The sequence below is a fragment of the Ictalurus punctatus genome, chromosome 4 (genome assembly GCF_001660625.3).
Source record: "Ictalurus punctatus breed USDA103 chromosome 4, Coco_2.0, whole genome shotgun sequence".
Lineage (NCBI taxonomy): Eukaryota > Metazoa > Chordata > Actinopteri > Siluriformes > Ictaluridae > Ictalurus > Ictalurus punctatus.
The window spans coordinates 12,742,979-12,762,071 of record NC_071284.1 but is presented as its reverse complement, the minus strand read 5'-3'; the positions used below and the strand labels follow the sequence as shown (position 1 = coordinate 12,762,071).

The following is a 19,093-nucleotide window of genomic DNA, read 5'->3' as shown; positions in this document are numbered from 1 at the left end:
ACATCTATCTATCTATCTATCTATCTATCTGTTAATATATGTTGTTTACAACTATCTACCTATGAAACGACCTGTAAGACATTAACATTTTATTTTATAATAATATCGACAGCAGTGAATTGTTCAACACTAGCTACATTTACAGTTCTGGAACATGACAGAAATCAGCAACAAGTACTGACAAGCTGCTTCTTCAAAGTAAGAAGACTATACTAAAAGTTTGAGAGACTGTAGGCACTTTTGGGGTTTTTTTGGTTTTTACAAGAACTAGAGAAACATTTTAGATGAAAATATGGTACTCAGTAGTAATTAGACAATGTAACACACAGACCTTTGAGTTTCTCATTAGAGCATACAGTAAATTAGGAGAGTGGTATTAGCTCTGGGGTTAAAACACAATGTAAAACAGTGTAGGTGTGGAGGGAAAGGAAAAGTTTGTGGTTTAAATATTTTCAGATATTTTAACATTAGTGTGATAACAGGCTAGGCGTGAGCGCATGATGATTTCATGTAGATTTTTATATCACCTAACTCTGATGTATTGATATAAAGATGTGAGCATTTAAAGAAGAGAAAGTAGCAGGAGGACAAATAGTCATTTGGAAATGGGAAGAGTGGTTGTGATAGCTAGCATTAAGAACTAATAGAAACCTTTTATGGGAAATAAAGTGTTTATTAGAACCTCTTAAAAGCTTTGTGGTTCATATAATCAACAATTCTTTGTCATCACTATTTACATTCTTATTTACACTTACATTCTTATTTTCTTATTTACAATGTAATTTCACTAATTACATGCTGCCACACAATGGAAGAAAGATTGCATAATTTCTGCTCTACAAATTGCCATTACTGCATCAGCATACTTTCCACACACACACAGAGACAGACTAAATAGTAGTAGTGTCTGGATACAGTGCCTCTGGTGTCATTCTTCACTCCTTACCAGGTATGTTTCCTGGAATTCAAGGTGAGGGTGTTCTTTCTTTATTTGCTAGGAGGCCTTGGATAATGACATCAATCCCCAATGGGAATGGGTCAGATTATGAGGAATATCCTTGTGAAATGTGTAGGAGTTGGTGCCTTTAACACATGTGTGCCAGGAAGAAGAATTGTTGAGGGCGGGAAATGAGAGTAAGAGATCCCATCGCTTTCCCGAAAACCTGACTGTCTCAGCATTCCATGGATCGGCTTCACACACAGACACAAGTCATGTTTCTCTCCCACCACTGCCTGGGTGGAGTAGGGTGTTATCCACCACCCCCAGTGACTATGTCAGTGAGGACAGAGGTCGCTCTGTGCATCAGAACCAATCCAGCAATCTAACAGCAAGGTGCTAATCCACTGACTGAAGAGGTCAGTACTCCAATCTATTTACAACCCAGACAATACATGTGTAAAGCTTTATTTTTGGTAAGCACAACTTAATTGCTTGGAGTGGTTAAAAATTCCATACAGACAGCGTAGTGGAATTTGAGTGTAACTAAGGTGTCAGATGTTTCTTTTCAGCCTCCACTTGCACTTTTGACCTTTGGCTTATCACATTCAGACTTGCATTAGGCCACGTATCATTCAGCTGAAATGAGGATGATGTGAACACGCTACGAAAATAAAGAACCTTTACGTACTGTATATCTCAGATCTATGTGCAACATATAGAATCCACACATTTATATATTTATTTATAGTCCAATGGTGTTGAATTCTAGAAACAGATGGTGTTGATTCATTTTCTATAACAGCATGGCTCTGACATTTACGTCTGTAACATTAACAAATTTACATTAATACGCTTGTAGTATATTATTGTTTCAATAGTAACAGCTCATTCACAGGGAATAACGTTTAAATGAAACTATAAATGGCAAAAAAAAAAAGTTGTAAAATGTGGTAAAAGTCATTCATTAATAAATTAAGAACATATAATCATTGACAAATCATATAAGAGGTATAACACGCTTTGGGTTGTGCTGTTATAGGAAAATATTCCAACCGCTTTGTGTTGTATCACGCCACCCCCAGCATGCATCATTTTCTTATAACAGCATGACCTGTCATGTTATTTCTTACATATTTTGCATTTATATTTATGAGAAATATAAGACTTCTTATAAGACTTCATAGCTGACTTTTCAATTCCATCAACACATGTATTTATGAAGCTTAATTCTGTGTTGAAAAGCAGATTTAATATTTAATTTATTCATATGGTTCCCATTTTTAGGATTGATGGCACCGTATTTCAGGTTTCTGGAAAGAGAAAAGAAGTTGATGACACTGGCACTGTAATGTGTTATTCACAAATTATATCTGCAGATGGTTGAAGTTGTGGACTTTGGGAAAAGTACTGAATACTTACAGATTTGCCTTTCACACTCATTGAGCCAGGAAAAACAGGTAGAGGTCCAAGCAGTGTTTTCAGTTGATGTGAATATAACATTGGCCCTCAAATGGACTTTCCTGTTTATGTTAATACAACTTTAACATGCCAGACATTCAGATATTTTCCCTGTTCCTTTACTAGCTCCAATCAGCACTTCTAAAAAGAATAAAGATGCTCCTGAAACAGAACAACAGGCCATACACTTTCATCATTTACTGGAAGAGAGCTGAGGTGGTAGACATTAACTATCACAAACAAGAAACAAAAGCCTCTGTGTAGGATTCAGCAAGCAGGATGTTGTAAATATACCCCAAACCTGATTTCTTTTTTTCACTTTTAAAAAATAAGTATTTACTTGAATTTTTATTAATGTGCCCATTCACACCCACCCACCCACCCACACACACACACACACACACACACACACACACACACACACAGACATACAGACACACATTCTTTAAATGTGTGTGTGATGTCAGAGGCCATAAAGGAGTGGATGTGTGTGTGTGTGTGTGTGTGTGTGTGTGTGTGTGTGTGTGCGAGTGAGTGTGTGTGCGCACACTGACACAGAGTCAGTGAGAGAGAGAAAAAGTGAGAGATTGTGTCAGAGGGGTGGGCTCTCGTGAATTATATAAATTCAGGGTCCTGATGAAGTTATATGTATTAAAGGGAAGAAAACTTCTCTAGGCTGTGTTGTAGAACTTAACAAAGCATTATTGCATCAAGAGTTTTTCCTGGAGTAATACACAAGTCTGACAATGGCCAATCGCAAAGGTAAGAAAGATTTCTGATCATATGGATGAGAAGTATTGTCCTAAATTACATTTAAATCCTAAATTACCTAATATATGCTACATGAGCGTAGAGAAAAGCATAATTTCCAATAATTACTAAGGACATTTCTATCTAAATACTGACAAGTTGAATATAAGTTAATAGGGTATTTTTTATTCTTCAAATGTAGACCAATCAAATGGCTTAATTAGTCTGAAGTGTATTAGTACAACTAAAACAAAATCAGTATTACTATTATTATCACTTAACACAACCCTAATGAAGAGTACTGTCATTATCAGCTCTGTGACTAAAACTGGCTATAGGACCTCAAATGGGCCTGGCCTCTGTCTCGGCTACAGTTTCCTAAATGCTTCATAAGAAACATCTGCAAAAGAAATTATAAAATCCAGTCATGTAACTAGAGAGGTATTATACACGTCATGGTCATAATATGGCAGTTTGTGATGCCAGTGTAATAAAAATCTTTGTGGTTGCAATACATATGTTTGTTCAGTTCAGTGGTCTATGTAAGTGCTGAGTGTTTTTGCAGTGGTATACATTGTTTTTACATATATGCTACCCCACCCGTAGTTTATAATAGTCAGACATCTCCAAATGAGGTGTTTGTTTGAATTCCTGAGGTAACAATATCTGCTGTAAAAGTTTTATTGTCCTTGTGAGGTCCTGAAATTATATGCAGTTTACAGGCACTCTCAATATGATTTGGAAAAAGGATGGTTATTCGGTAGTCAAAATAATATCGATCCAAGATGTTAAGGCTCAAAAGCCGTTGTCTTAAGACATTTCTCTTTTCTGCACTAACACAGCCTTCATAATGCGTAGCAAACTTCACATTTTTCATGTTTAATGATACAATTTAAAAATAGAAAGAAAACTGAATACAAAAACTTTTAAAAAGTTTTAACAATCAGTCTGACAGGTCTGATCCCCCCCCCCCCCCCCCCCCCCACACACACACAAGGAAACAGCAAGAACCCCTTATTCTGTAAAGTAAATGTGCGTACACAAAATAATAATAATGCTGTATGAAAAGTTTTCCTCACACCTTTCACCTACTTTTCACCTCCAGCTGTATTTCAAGGTGTGGACCTGCAGTGCAAAGTGAATAACCGTGCCCACCACACAGAAGAAATAGGCACGAAGCGGCTGGTTGTGCGTCGAGGACAGCCCTTCTCTATGCTCCTGTATTGTACAGATTCCCCTCCACTGCCTCCAAACCACCAGCTCACCCTGGTCCTCAACCTGGGTCAGTAATAACACTGAGTACACCAAGTGCTAGTGTGGCTGTGGATAAATATAGAAGGGATTAAGAGGAGTGAGAAGAGAATGAAAGTCTTCAGAGTATAGAGAGTGATAAAGATGTAGAACAATTTAAAGTAAGAGGACAGTTATTATCAGCAGTGGCTCGTGATTATAGAATTTGGTGGGGTAGGACAACATTTATAAATATGCAACCTCATTCAAAATTTTCACAGTTGACTTATGCTATAGGCTACTATCTAGTGAATTTTTTGTGTAACCTTGTAATAGGCAACTGAGACTCGACAACATCATCCAGCATAGTCTAGCAGCTCTCTCTGAGCAGTTTCAGATGTACAGTGGTGCTTGAAAGTTTGTGAACCCTGTAGAATTTTCTATATATCTGCATAAATATGATCTAAAATAACATTTTCACACAAGTCCTGAAAGTAGACAAAGAGAATCTAATTAAACAAATTAGACAAAAATATTATTCATTGAGGAAAATTATCCAATATTGCATATCTGTGAGTGGCAAACGTATGTGAACCTTTGCTTTTAGTATCTGGTGTGACCCCCTTGTGCAGCAATAACGGCAATGAAACATTTCCAGTAGCTGTTGATCAGTCATGTACATTTTAGCCCATTACTCAGTACAGAACAGCTTTAACTCTGGGATTTGGTGGGTTTCCTCATATGAACTGCTTGCTTCATGTCCTTCAAACAACATTTCAATTGAATTAAGTTCAGGACTTTGACATGGCCATTCCAAAACATTAACTTTACTCTTCTTTAACCATTCTTTGATAGAACGACTTGTGTGCTTTTGGGTCGTTCTCTTGTTGCATGATTCACTTTCTCTTGACATTCAGATCAGGGACAGACGTCCTGACATTTTCCTTTCGAATTCACTGGTATGATTCCAAATTCATTGTTCCATCAATGATGGCAAGCTGTCCAGGCCCAGATGCAACAAAACAGGCCCAAACCATGATACTACCACCGTCATGTTTCACAGATGGGATATAAGGTGTTTTCCTTTCTCCAAACATGATGCTTCTCATTTAAATCAAAAAGTTCTATTTTGGTCTCATCCATCCACAAAACATTTCTCCGATAGCTTTCTGGCTTGTCCACATGATCTTTGAACTGCAGAGGGGCAGCAATGCTCTTTTTGTAGAGGAGTGGCTTTGTCCTTGCAACCCTGCCATGCACACCATTGTTGTTCAGTGCTCTCCTGATGGTGGACTCATGAACATTAACATTAGCCAGTGTGAGAGCGGCTAGAGTTGTTTAGAAGTTACCCTGGGTAACCTTGCAGACTATTACACATCCTTGTTGGTCGACCACTCCTGGGAAGCGTAACAATGGTCTTGAATTTCCTCCATTTGTACATAATCTGTTTGACTGTGAATTGGTGGAGTCCAAACTCTTTATACATCTGACTCTAATTGCACCTTCAAATTAACTGCTAATCCTAGAGGTTCACATATGTTTGCCACTCACAGATATGCAATATTGGATCATTTCCCTCAATAAATAAATTACCAAGTATAATATTTTTGTCTTATTTGTTTAATTAGGTTCTCTTTGTCTACTTTTAGGACTTGTGTGAAAATTTGATGATGCTTTAAGTCACATTTATGCCAATGTATAGAATATTAAAAAGGGGTCACAAACTTTCCAGCACCACTGTACATTTGTTGAACTGTGTTTGATGCAGCAGTGTGTTTGCCAGGTTTCAGCAAGATTTGCAGTCCAACTACAGGGTGTACCAAAAGTCTCCCTACATAGGGAAATATGTTTGCCAGCACCATGTCGGTTGTGCCTTTGCCAGCAGATGTTCGTGGACATCCACTTCCCGGGTGGTCCGTGACACTTCCAATTTTTTTGAATTTGTTAAAAGGTTTGGCAACAGTGTAGTGTGTGATGTGTTTGACATGTTTCCTGTTCAAGTCCATCACAACCTTGCAACAGTTTCCCGATCCAGCCATGGGAATGATTTCAATACATTCTTTTTTTGTCAAAGGCAATTAAAGGCTAACTGAAAATAGCATATAATATGAATAAGTATGAAAAATGTTGGAAGACATTTTGCTATAAAGTGTTAGTTTCCCCTATGTAAGGAGACTTTTGGGACACCCTGAACATGTAAAAAACAAACAAACAAAAAAAAAACCCACAAAGGACCTGTACCTAGCCTGATAAATTCCGGCACTGAAAACGGGAGGATATTTTTCTTCTTTCTTTTGCTTTGTGCATGGGTGTTATGATACAGGGAGGTGAGGTGGGAGCAGGTGCAGATCAACGTCTTTATTTTCAACACAGCAGACAAATAACAGGAAACGCGGTCTACACTGGACAAGATTAACGGGTTAAACATAGAACTGAAGTCAAGGCAAGGAACAGGACACGGAAATAAGACCGCTTAGCATGCATAATGTATTCACCATTACACTCAGAGGTTCAAATAGTACTGCGCCCAGTACAACGTAACATGGGGGCTTTCAATAGCAAACACAATCAAACTAAAACACAGACACCTAGGGCAAATAAAGACACACCCTCAAACATCAACCAATGCATAAACAGGGGGAGAACCAAGACAAACAAAGGTGCGTGTCCATCTGCAACAGTCCAGTCTCGTGCACGCACGCTCTCTGAAGCCGCACCGCAGTGCCATTTGCCGGCGAGGGTGTAACAATGGGAAACAAAGTACTCAGGTGCAAATGCATTTCTGATGTATGGACATTACCCACTCCATAATCCCCCTTTTCCTTTCCTAAACTTTGCAATACATTTTACAATATAAATGGTTCTGTACACCATAGACATACTGTCTGTACTTACACTTTGCCTTTGTTTACAGAAATTTAACTCCCATTATTTACTATTAAACAAGATCTTGACAGCCGTGAAGTATTTTAATGTTAATGGTCTCTTAGCGCTTGCTGCAATAATAACTCTATGAAGCTAAATGGGGCGCTGAACATGCTGCCCCACTATTGTGCAACAAGGCCAGTAAATCATTGGCATATTGGCTTATATCTGACAAATAGCAACTTCTTTTTAAAAAATAAAAAATAAAAAATTGTAGGTCTCTCAAAAAAAAAACTAATTAGTATTTCAGTTTTTACTGCTGAATGACTGCCCCTGTGGAGCCACCACTGGTTCTTACTGGAATAATGTTATTTCTCCACAATGTTAGTGTACAGATATTACAGTTGTTTCTTGGTAACCTTTACCTTTTAAACAGATACGTTTATTCAATACCGTAAGAAATACTTACTCAGTGTCATTACAGTGTAGGTCAACCTTAAGGACTTTTTTGTATACGATCCTGCCTTTATTTAAAAAAGCAAAATCTTCAAGGTCTTGGCATGATTGTAATTAGTCACAAGGAAAGTAAGAGGACCATATTTGTATGTCTGTGTGTGTGTGTGTGTGTGTGTGTGTGTCTGTGTGTGTGTGTGCGTTCATGCTACAGGTGCACGGGGGGAGGTGGTTATGAGAGTGTCGGGTTCGAGAACAGATCATGGTCAGTGGTGGTTCAGTCAGCAAGTTGCTCAAAGTGAGGTGTTGCTGAGGGTCCATAGCCCTGCTGATGCCCCTGTGGGTCAGTACAGCGTTACTGTGCTCTTGCTCTCTTCTGAGGGACACATCCTAGAGCAGAGTTCCCCTCATACTTTTTTCCTGCTCTTCAACCCCTGGTGTAAAGGTGTGTAATATTTTTTCCACCTTTTCAATCATACAATTACTGCAAAGGTTAATGGATTGATTCTAATAATGTAGGTCTGTTTGGATATATTAGAACTGCCAAAACATACTCTTTTCTGAAATAAATTATAGGTATAGACATAATAACATATTAACAGATGTATTAACATAAGTCTTAAGTCTGACTTTATTTTGTGTGTGTGTGTGTGTGTGTGCGTGTGTGTGTGTGTGTGTGTGTGTGTGTGTGTGTGTGTGTTTCAATTTGATTCCGTAGCCGACTCTGTGTATTTGCCTGATGATGAGCTTCTTTGGGAGTACATCCTAAACGAGAATGGCATCCTGTACCAGGGCTCCTGGGACCAAATCACCACTCAGCCCTGGAACTTTGGACAGGTAACACTTTCCTCCACAATACCTATATGAATCTTCTTTAACAGTAGGGGATTTTTGTCCTCAGAAACAGATTTTTAAAAAGTACATACAAAGTACACAGACAATAAGGTTCGTGTTAGGTAAGAAGTTAAAATTATCTGTGTGCTAGTTTGAAGCTGGCTGGTTGAATGAACTGGAGGTCAAAGTTGTCATAGAGATACTGTCATGGGCTAGGAAAGCTGACAGGTGAGATGGATATATGGGTGTTTTTTATATCCTGTTGGAATCTGTGGTCAGAATCAGCAGTTAGATGGTGGAGTGTGTGAATTGTAGCAGCTGTGTGCCAAGAGACACAGAGGGGGCTGGGAGTCTTTCTGCCTGGATGTCAAGTGTTTCTGCTCAAGATGTGTGAGAATGCTTGCCTTACAAACAAGCCCCCCCCCCCCCCCCCCTCTCAGTTAGGCCAGTAAAGACACAAAGGGCAAGCAAAGGCAAAATAGACATAACATAAAGAAAAAGGTGAAGATTATAGAAAAATTGTCTACAGCTATAGTCATCACAACCACTGTGAATTTTTGTTTCAAGCATATAACTATTACTGTTGGTGCAATAGTAAAGTGTTGGTCTTTTTTATTAAAATCATTGTAATGCCATGTCCATGCATTGCTGGGAGTGACCAGAATTTAACCATGTCAATAAATTTAAAAATAGAATTAAAACTGTATTGTGTACTCAAGTTGCCTTTGTTTTATGTTGCGTTTCGTTTGAAGATCTAAAACTATTTATTATGAGATATACACAAAAACAGAAGAAATCAGGATGGGGTAAATAATTTTTCACAGCACTGTATGTATCTGTGTGTGTTTAGTGCTCCATACAGTATATCATATGTGTGTTTGATTTAAACACAAAGTGGGTGTGGCCTAAACTGGAATGGGCTTATGACACATGAAGCCAGCCAACAGCATCCTTTTGAAATCTGGGTCATGCTTTGTCATAGGGTAGTGTAACACACTGTGACGAAAGCAATATCTACCCTTTCACATACAGCACATGAGCTCACAGAAGTCCACGATTGTTGCTGTGGTTAACAGGAGACCGAGCATGCCATCCCTGCTACCCAGACAGCAAAGTCAGTTTTGCTGTCTTGGCTCCTGGCCACAGGGTGGCATCATCAGGATTTGAACTTGTGATGTCCCAACAATAGGGCAGATGCTTTTCTGTTGTATCACTTGGGAGCCTGGACCATGACTATGACCATGAAGGAATGATTCATCATGTAGCACTGCCTGTTTGTAGGCTTTGTCCTGCAAGCTTCACTTGCTCATGGCCACATGAAAACAAAAATCATTGAACACCATTAGTCTCAATCAGATGTCCTGTGGAAAAAACTAAAATAGTGCACCCTTTTTCATCTTTGTTTAACATTTGTTTAATTAGAACACATTAGCTGTTCATTCAGAATAATGATTTCGTATTTGGTTACATCCCTAATGTGGATAATGGCAGTTACAGTCTCCTTAAAATGTATTCAATGGTATTCCATGACCTAGCCAAAAGGTGGGAACTGGCACTGACTAAATTGGCAGAAAACTTTATGTAAAAAAAAAAAAAAAGAAAAAAGAAAAAAAAATACCTTTCACTTTCCTGCCAAAGAGGCCAGAGGGTGAACAGATGTGAATTGCTGTAACTGTTGTGTTCTCTCTGCCTAGTTTGAAGAAGATGTGATGGACATCTGCTTTGAGGTACTGGATAACTCCCCTGCTGCCTTGAAGAACTCTGAGATGGATATCAATAAAAGAGCCGACCCTGTTTATGTTAGTAGGACAATTACTGCAATGGTAAGGCAAAGGTCTGGGTGTCCCATAAATGTATTACTCTCCATTTTGTTCATATACTGCTTCTTTCGATACTGCTTCCACAAGAAGATGCACAGTCAAAAAATTGACAATACACTACAACAGGATAATATGATTGTGGATGAAAATATTAATGTTATCTAGACTCTGGAAAGATTATATATACTCTTTCAAGTCATACTGTAGTACTGTTGGTCAGAAATGTAAGAGAATAACACTGAGGGCCAAAAAAACATCAGACAATAGCATTGAGAGCAAAAGTTTAACTGTACAAACACGTGTTTGTGACGGGCAGGTAAATGCAAACGATGACCGTGGAGTGATATTCGGGCGCTGGGATGGTGAATACAGCGATGGTGTGGCCCCTACACGGTGGACTGGCAGTGTTCCCATCCTGAGACGCTGGAGTGAGGGAGGGGCCCAGCGGGTGCGTTATGGCCAATGTTGGGTTTTCTCCGCTGTAGCCTGCACAAGTAAGGAAATAATTTATGCTATCTAAACCTAATTGAGTCCTTCTAACAGTATAAATTATTACTGCTTAGTTGTTTTGTTGGCAGATTTCATAGCCTTTGCCTTATGTTGTTGAGCGAACATCACTAGATTGCAAAAACCTGTCTCAAACTCTAGTGCCTGCACAAAAGGCTGAGTCAGAGGGTTCGAATCCTTGATAAACATGTTAGGAACCAGTTGATATTGATGGTTCTAATGTGGTAGGGTTAACTGCTTATCTTTTGACCTCTGCAGTTCTTCGCTGTTTGGGCATTCCAACTCGATGTGTCACAAATTTCAGCTCAGCTCATGACACTGATGGCAACATCAATGTGGATTGCCTGTTTAATGAGCAGCTGGAGGGTGTATCCGAGGGCAGGAATGACATGATCTGGTAAAGCCCATGCTCTGTGGTACTTTGAGTCCTTTCAATCTTAGATACTCTTAATGTGTCTGAATTGTTTTCCATTTTTTCAGGAATTTTCATTGTTGGGTAGAGTCCTGGATGAACAGAGAGGATCTCCCAGAAGGTTATGATGGATGGCAAGTACTTGACCCAACCCCTCAGGAAAGGAGTGATGGTAGGATTTAACCCTTGAACAGGCAGCTTAACCACATGGTTACACACATTTTCAGTGTAATTCCAACATATAGTGTTCATAAATTTGTCTTCATATTTTCCCTTTAAATCAAAGCAATTACAATGAGTAGTTGTGACATAATATTTTCATGTGGGGGTGCTTTTCATTTTTTAAAATACAGCTTTGAAGTCAACATGAAAATCGGACGTTGATATCACCAGTGCTACAAAAATGTCAAAAGTTAGTAAAACGATAAAACACATACCTTTCTTCTGACTTTCCACTCTTGACATTATGAAGGTATAATATATTACATTCATGTCCCTATATTTTTGTATGAGTTAGCAGGAGTTCACTGCATTCTGTCAGTCAGCTGTGAGCTAGATTTATCAGCAATTTCACAAGCTTAAAATTTTATCAAGATAACTTGTTTTCAAAAGATTATCAAAAAGGTTCTGTTTCAAAAGATATCAATAGATGAATGGTGCTACATCAAAAAATATCAATGAACCACAGTCCTCAAAGTTTATTTCCCATATTTAACCAAACCAAAATTAGGTAAGCTTTCAAACTGAGCAGCTATGGGTTAAACCTTCATGGTTAAACCTTCATTTTTATTAAAATATGTAGAATAAAGTTTCCAGCTATGTGTGTAGTATATGTAATTTATTTTATTTTGTTGTATTTGTTTGTTTGTTTGTTTATAGAGGTGATAGTCTTATAGAAGGTGATATGTCTTATTCTGTAAATGTTTATAGTCATGGTCACGTCCTGTCTAGTGTATGTGGGAGACTAAATACCTAAAAATCTTTTATTGTAATTGCTTATGATATAAAATATAAAATGATATAAAAGCACTTGGAGAAGTTTACAGTTAAAATCCATTACATTTGTGTGTTTTTTCCTCACTCTAGGTGTATACTGTTGTGGACCATGTCCAGTGAAAGCGGTGAGAGAGGGTGAGGTGGGGATGAAATATGATGCACCATTTGTGTTCTCTGAGGTGAACGCAGACATGGTCTACTGGATTGTTCATCCAGATGGGGAGAGAACACGAGCGTCGGTGAACCACACGACTGTGGGAAGAAACATCAGCACTAAAAGTGTTTATGGAGACTACAGGGAAGACATCACTGCTAACTACAAATACCCTGAAGGTATTTTACTCAACTCACCTGTGATCCATCACTCTGCATTATAGATAATAGCTCACCTCTGAAAGTACTACGTTCTAGCCATCCAATCTTTTTCATCAGGTTCCATAATGGAGCGAAAGGTCTATGAAAAGGTAGGGAAACGAGTGGTGAGACAAAATGCACAACCTGGCAAGCTGGAGCTGTCTATCAAGCATGCCCAGGCCATTCATGGAACAGACTTCGATGTAATTGTGGAGGTGCATAATGTTGGTGGAGAAGACACGCCTGCTCAGCTCACGGTCACATCCAATGCTGTCACATACAACAGTCTCCATCGGGGAGAATGTCAAAGGAAAACTGCCCAACTCAGAGTGCCAGCACAGAAAGGTAGGTAAAGTCAAGCAGATTTGAATCGTTGCCCAATAGAATTACAGAGACCATGTTGTTTAGTTAGTTCAAACAGTGTGATGAATATAAGACTCGATCAGGGTGCAAAACTGCAGATCCATTGAAAGAAAACTGACACAATCCACTAAATACACTGGACAGTACATCAGGACAAACTAGGTAGCATGACTGTAAGTATGTTGAAAAGAAAATGCATCAGATCATGCTTAACTTCATTCAAATTAAATAGGTAAGGGATGAATTAAAAATGAGTGGGGGAGCACATTAAAGACAAAGAGTAAGGGAGGCCCATTAAGGTTTATAAAAGGCACAATGTTGTCCATCAAATGAGAATTATTATTCTAAGTATGTGATATGTTTTGTGTTCAATAATTTCCTTTACCCTGACATTGACCTTCAGCTCATAAAGAAGTGATGAGGCTTCGGTACGATCATTATGGAGCATGTGTATCAGAGCATCACCTGATCAGAGTCACAGCACTCCTGAAAACCAGCAGCGAGCAAAATGCCATCCTGCAAGAGGTCAACATATCCTTAAAAATGCCCAAGCTCCATATCAAGGTAATGTACGAAAAAACATGAAAGTGATTCAGTTCACTAAATACTCACCTACTACATGAGTAAAGTTCTCAATCTCTATGTAATATTTCAGATGATTGGAGAAGCAATGGTATCACGTAAACTGACAGCACGCATCTCCTTCACGAACCCACTGCCTATCACTTTGACAAGAGGGGTGTTTACAGTGGAGGGCGCGGGGCTAACAGAAGCACAAGAGATCCAGGCTCCGTATGTATAAGCTTGTCATCATGGTGTTCTAGTTTTGTATATGTTTTTGTATACTTGTTACCAACCTAATTTATAATGTAGGAGTATAGTGTATAGAATATGGATACTTAGTAGATTGGCGCAAATGGATAGAGATCTGGTGGCTACAAGCCATCAGCCATTATTCTTTCCTTACTACATTTCACCACCATGTTATAAAGAAAATGGCTTCTCCATCCCCCTTACAAACAAAATGTGTTGAATGTTACAGGCCAGGAAAGCACAAATCAAGATGACAATCATCATGAAACCTCAACACATAGTTGCCAACTAGACACAAGCACAAACATTTACCAATGTCTAATATGGGAAAGATATTCCTAGAACAACATACTCTAACCTGGTTTTTGGCATTTCCTGCATACTGGTATTCAGTGAAAATATTGGTATAACTGTCTGTAAGGATTACTTAAGAATCTAAGTTTGATTGTTGGGTTAGGTATGATGAACTCAAAGTTTAACCGGTGTTTCACAGCTATCCTTTAGTTTTATGGGCACCAATAGGATAGGATATCTAAAAAAAAAAAAACATAAATAAAATAAAAATAGTTCATACATTCCAGGAAAATTATTAAATATTTTTTGATGAGTCATCCTGTGTTTGTCCAATTAAATGCTCTCTGCTGGAGGTGGGTCTTGCGCTAAATTAGCAGTTTGGTAGCTGCAAAATGGTTTGTTAGTGCATTTTTGGCTGTGTGTTTTCCCTCACAATATTACCTTTTCCAGACATCCCTTGCATGAGGAAACAAATGGTTGTAGTTGGTTGGAGTTTATATATTTCATAGATGCACATTTTTGGAAGAGTGTTTTAACAATGTGGGGTTTTTCAATGCCGGAATGTGCTATCTTAAGTTGGTCAAGAACATGATTCGTTCTTACATTGACGGGGATACTCCATCAGTAATAGTTAGTAAAGCATGTGGACATCTGACTATCACACCCATAACTATCACAGTATATGGGCCTTCCCCAAACTATTACTACAAAATCGGAAGCACAAAATTGTCTAGAATGTCTTTGCATGCTCTAACATTACGATATCCCTTCACTAGAGCTAAGGGGCTTAGTCCAAACCGGTTCCAGCATGACAGCATTCCTGTGCACAAAGCAGGGTCTATAAAGAGATGTTTTGCCGAGGCTGGTGTGGAAGAACTCGAGTGGCCTGCACAGAGCCCTGACTTCAACCCCACTGAAAAGACCTTTGCATTTGGGTGTGATGATCAGGTGTCCACATACATTTGGCCATATAGTGTATCATTTTATCTACCATTCAAATGTGTCAGATGCCGCCCAGTGATGATTCTGCAACTCTTTGTCATCATCAGTGTTGTTGATAATTGATCTCAGCTCAAAAATGTATGGCTTAGCTCCAAAAATACACACAGTCTTGTCGTCTAGGACATCATACTTGTTAAAGTCAACAGGTATGGGCGAAGAAATGTTGACCTTGCTAAACTTGCTTTTTTCCATACTTAGTGGGTTTGCTAAGCTACTGTCAGGTTTGTTTTGATTGGGAGGAAGTGTGGCATATCTTGAACAATATTGGCTGTTGTGTCAATCAGTCCAACACGTCAACATGCCATCGCTCTAACTTCATCAAATCATTGCTCTCAAGTTATTCCATGTAGACTTTAAATAATATCTGTTGTATGAATTTCACTTGGAAAGAAAGCCATGTGTTTAATGCTGTTCAGTATTAAGAAAAGAGTCGGTGCTGTTACAGTTTATCTGAACTACCCCACACAATCATAATGATCCCTGGATTAGCCTATGGATTCCAGTAGAAAGGAGTATCTAAGGCTCCATGTATCTGATAAGACTCTGCTTCATGTGGAATTTGTATTTGTTGACAAACTAAAATGAGATACAGAGAGATCTACAGACCATACCTTATGTCTGCAATGATCTAATCTAACTTTTCTGTTCTTAACAGTGGTAATATTGGACCTGGCCAGGATGTTGTAGTGAAATTCTCCTTTAAACCCATTCGAGCTGGGCTGAGGAAGCTGCTGGTTGACTTTGACTCAGATAGACTGAGAGACGTCAAGGGTGAAGCCACTATAATTGTTCAGAAGAAAAGATATGACAATGCTTAAACTTCTCAAACACATGGCTCAGTTAAATTCAATTGATGCATGAAATCAGAAACTTATTGTACAAGAAAACATATATATATATATATATATATATATATATATATATATATATATATATATATATATATATATATGTCTTTGTTTATAACTGTAGCTTGTAGAATTTCTGCTTAAAACTGAAAACTAAAATGATATTTGTTTCTGTATATACAGCACAATTCTGTGGACAATTCTTTGCCCTTCATGAATACAAAACCTTGATTTAATTTGCTTTTAAATAAAATATTCGCTTATAGGGAAACCTTGAACTAAAGTGAATTTATGCCTAGGGAAAAAATAGGTTTGGGCTAAAGCAATAAGCATCATATAGTATGTTGCTTAGAAAGAAAGTAATGTTTTGGACTATTTGTGTTACTAATATTATTCAATAAAACACACACATACATTATAGAGACAGATCAGTAAAACTTGGAGAGTGATTGATAATACCCTGGACACCATACATTCATTGGAATTCTGTTTCAGTGCATTCTCATTGAATCTCCACAGTCCTTGAGTACAGATTAAGGCTACAGATTGAGAGTGAATAGTAATCTTATTGTTTCATTATGATTTTATGTGAAATGTATTATATCTGTTGTTTATGAGTGATTATATATGAGTCAGCGCTTGCACTTCTTTGATCTACTCTGCATCTCTTCCTCCTTATCACATCTTTGGAACTTTCTGTTGGTTTTACTGTTTCATGTTCAGTAAATGTTGTTTTGTTGAACCATTTTGCCTTGTGTTTTCACTTAGAATTTGTCTCAAACCCACTCTTTTTTTTTTTCAAATATAAGACACTCCTGGGAAAAAGAAAGTACACCCTCATTCAATTCTATGTTGGTAGTTATCGGGACCTAAATAACAAATGTTCTTGAGAGAGATGTGCATAATTGAATGCCCTCAAACTTCAGTGAACTGAAGCAGTGTTGTAATATTGTTATTATTTTCTCCACACCTGGTTTCTGAATGTTGGTTAACTTTTTGTTGAAAAAATTCCTGCATTTTGAAATTTTTTAGTTTTTATTTTGTTGTTGCCTGAGGTTTATAGAAGTTGTTGAGGACCACAATTTTATTAGTTTATTTATTAGTTATTTATTCAATGATACCTAAAACACAGAATTGAAGGAGGGTGTACTTTCTTTCCCCATGACTTTACATTGCTGTGGCCCTTGTGTGAGTATTCTAGACCAAAATTTGTTTGTTATAATGAAAGTCTAGATTTGGTATAAGACATGACAACATATTTGAAATTGAATTACATTTTCCATACATTTACAGTGTCTTTATTTTGTCTGTACTTTTTCAGTTCTTGGTGAAAGAGTGATGAGGTAGATTGGACCTTTCTAAACGAAGAAAGCAGAGTGGTGTTACTCTATACATGAATGAACAGATGAATGAATGAATGAATGAATGAATGTGTTCTAAACAGATACAAATACAGATACGAACAGGGGATGCACTATTCATTTATTGCTTTAGAAAGCTCACCAGAAAGGTACGCATGGTATCTGCTTGAAACTGGAGCAACCTGGGATTCCATGGGATGCAACAAAAATGTTGCATGAATGGGAGGTTTTTGTCCATGTGAGCAGTCAGATATGAAGCTTGCGGATCAAAGAAAGATCACGTTCGCTAACGTTTAATTAGGCTAGTAGTGTATTTCATTTTTGGGAAATAGTACCAATTAAATTTGTTAGTAAAAATTTCAAGCGGATGCAAACAAAAATAATAATTGTGCAAGTAGGATTTAAAAAAGCATTCCCCTGCAAATCTCTAGTTAAGACCCATTATGAACTCGAGTGATGTAGCTGAGGTTGAGGATCTGTCAGAACCAGAATTCACAGACCATGCTAGTGCTGCCATTTCTAAATCTTTTTTTTTTTTTCTTTCAATGTTTTCCAGTTTTTCTGGGGATAGCTCTAGAGTTTGTTTTGGGTTTATGTAGGGTAGGGTTTAATTTTAAACCAAAAAAAAGAAAGGAAAAAAAAGATACAGATAGCGCCACGGTGGAGCTCAAAGACAAAAGGGCAGGAACAAGGGTGTCAGTGAGGAAGAAGGGAGAGAGGGTGCGCTGTGCTCCATTTGTTTTCCTAGAAATAATCTTAAATGTTTCTGATTTTTTTTGTCCAGACTATCAGTGCTTAAAAGTGGAACTAATGGTCCATATAAAATCATTTAAAAAATGGGTGGGTTTGGGATCTATACTCTCTCTGTGCTTCTAATGAGAAACATAAACAGAGCAAGAAAAGAGCGTGCGTGCACCCAAGTGGCTGACTCTGAGACATGCACCACATTGTGTATTTCAATGTGTGTGTGTGTGTGTGTGTGTGTGTGTGTGTGTGTGTGTGTGTGTAGGAGTGATGTGTAACACTTATCCAGCATCTGCTTCTGCTCCTGTGGAGGAACAGCGGAAACACACTGCACAGTACAATATATTATTCGTTTAATATCGTGTAATATATTGTTATTACAATATATTACAAAATTAAGCAGAATATTATTATCATGGACACTTCAAAATTGGGAGGGAAATAAATCTGGGAGGCAGCTAAGCTATTAGTCTGTTTCATGTGAAATCAAACTATTGATCAATACAGCATTTAAGTGAACTCAGGTCATTTGTGGGCTGTTATGAGTTACCATGAAATGAGTTTAACTTGTTGTTAGCTAAATAATATTGAGGCTAGTCTGCTACTAAAATGATTGAGAGAGAGCATGTCAGTCATTACTCAGCTACATTTTTAAGTGTCTAGCTATATCTGCAACTCAGTTGTTGTTGTTTTTGACTGTTACTGTTTTACTGTTATGTGGGGACATCATCTCTAAACTTCAGTTCAGTTAAATTTTATTTGTATATCGTTTTTAACAGTGGACATTGTCACAAAGCAGCTTTACAGAAATATATACATTTAGGATCAAAATTTATAAATTTGTTCCTTATGAGCAAGCCAGAGGTGACAATGGCAAGGAAAAACCTCCTGAGATGATATGAGGAGGAAACCTTGATAGGAACCTGACTCTGAAGGGAACCCATCCTCATCTTGGTGACACCGGATAGTGCGATTATAAATAATCCCTACTATAACTGTGTACTACATGGTCAAAAAGTGCAATTGTGTAAACAGGTCATTCATTATAG

General features: G+C 37.9%; 1 protein-coding gene across 1 annotated transcript; it reads left to right on the top strand.

The window, feature by feature from the left end:
- Positions 1-2,949: 2,949 nt before the first annotated feature.
- tgm2l (transglutaminase 2, like) lies at positions 2,950-16,684 on the top strand. The gene is made up of 13 exons (XM_017466740.3): positions 2,950-3,160; positions 4,254-4,430; positions 7,911-8,141; positions 8,415-8,533; positions 10,225-10,353; positions 10,667-10,844; positions 11,116-11,254; positions 11,338-11,441; positions 12,356-12,598; positions 12,698-12,964; positions 13,386-13,546; positions 13,638-13,774; positions 15,747-16,684. The coding sequence occupies exons 1-13, from the start codon at positions 3,145-3,147 to the stop codon at positions 15,907-15,909; spliced, it is 2,064 nt and encodes a 687-aa protein (XP_017322229.1). The 5' UTR covers positions 2,950-3,144; the 3' UTR covers positions 15,910-16,684.
- Positions 16,685-19,093: the final 2,409 nt, after the last annotated feature.

Bases quoted from the DNA above. Each gene is read 5' to 3' on its own strand.
- tgm2l (XM_017466740.3), top strand. The intron at 4,431-7,910 runs GTCAGTAATAAC...TTCATGCTACAG, and splicing joins CACCCTGGTCCTCAACCTGG to GTGCACGGGGGGAGGTGGTT. The intron at 13,775-15,746 runs GTATGTATAAGC...TGTTCTTAACAG, and splicing joins GCACAAGAGATCCAGGCTCC to TGGTAATATTGGACCTGGCC.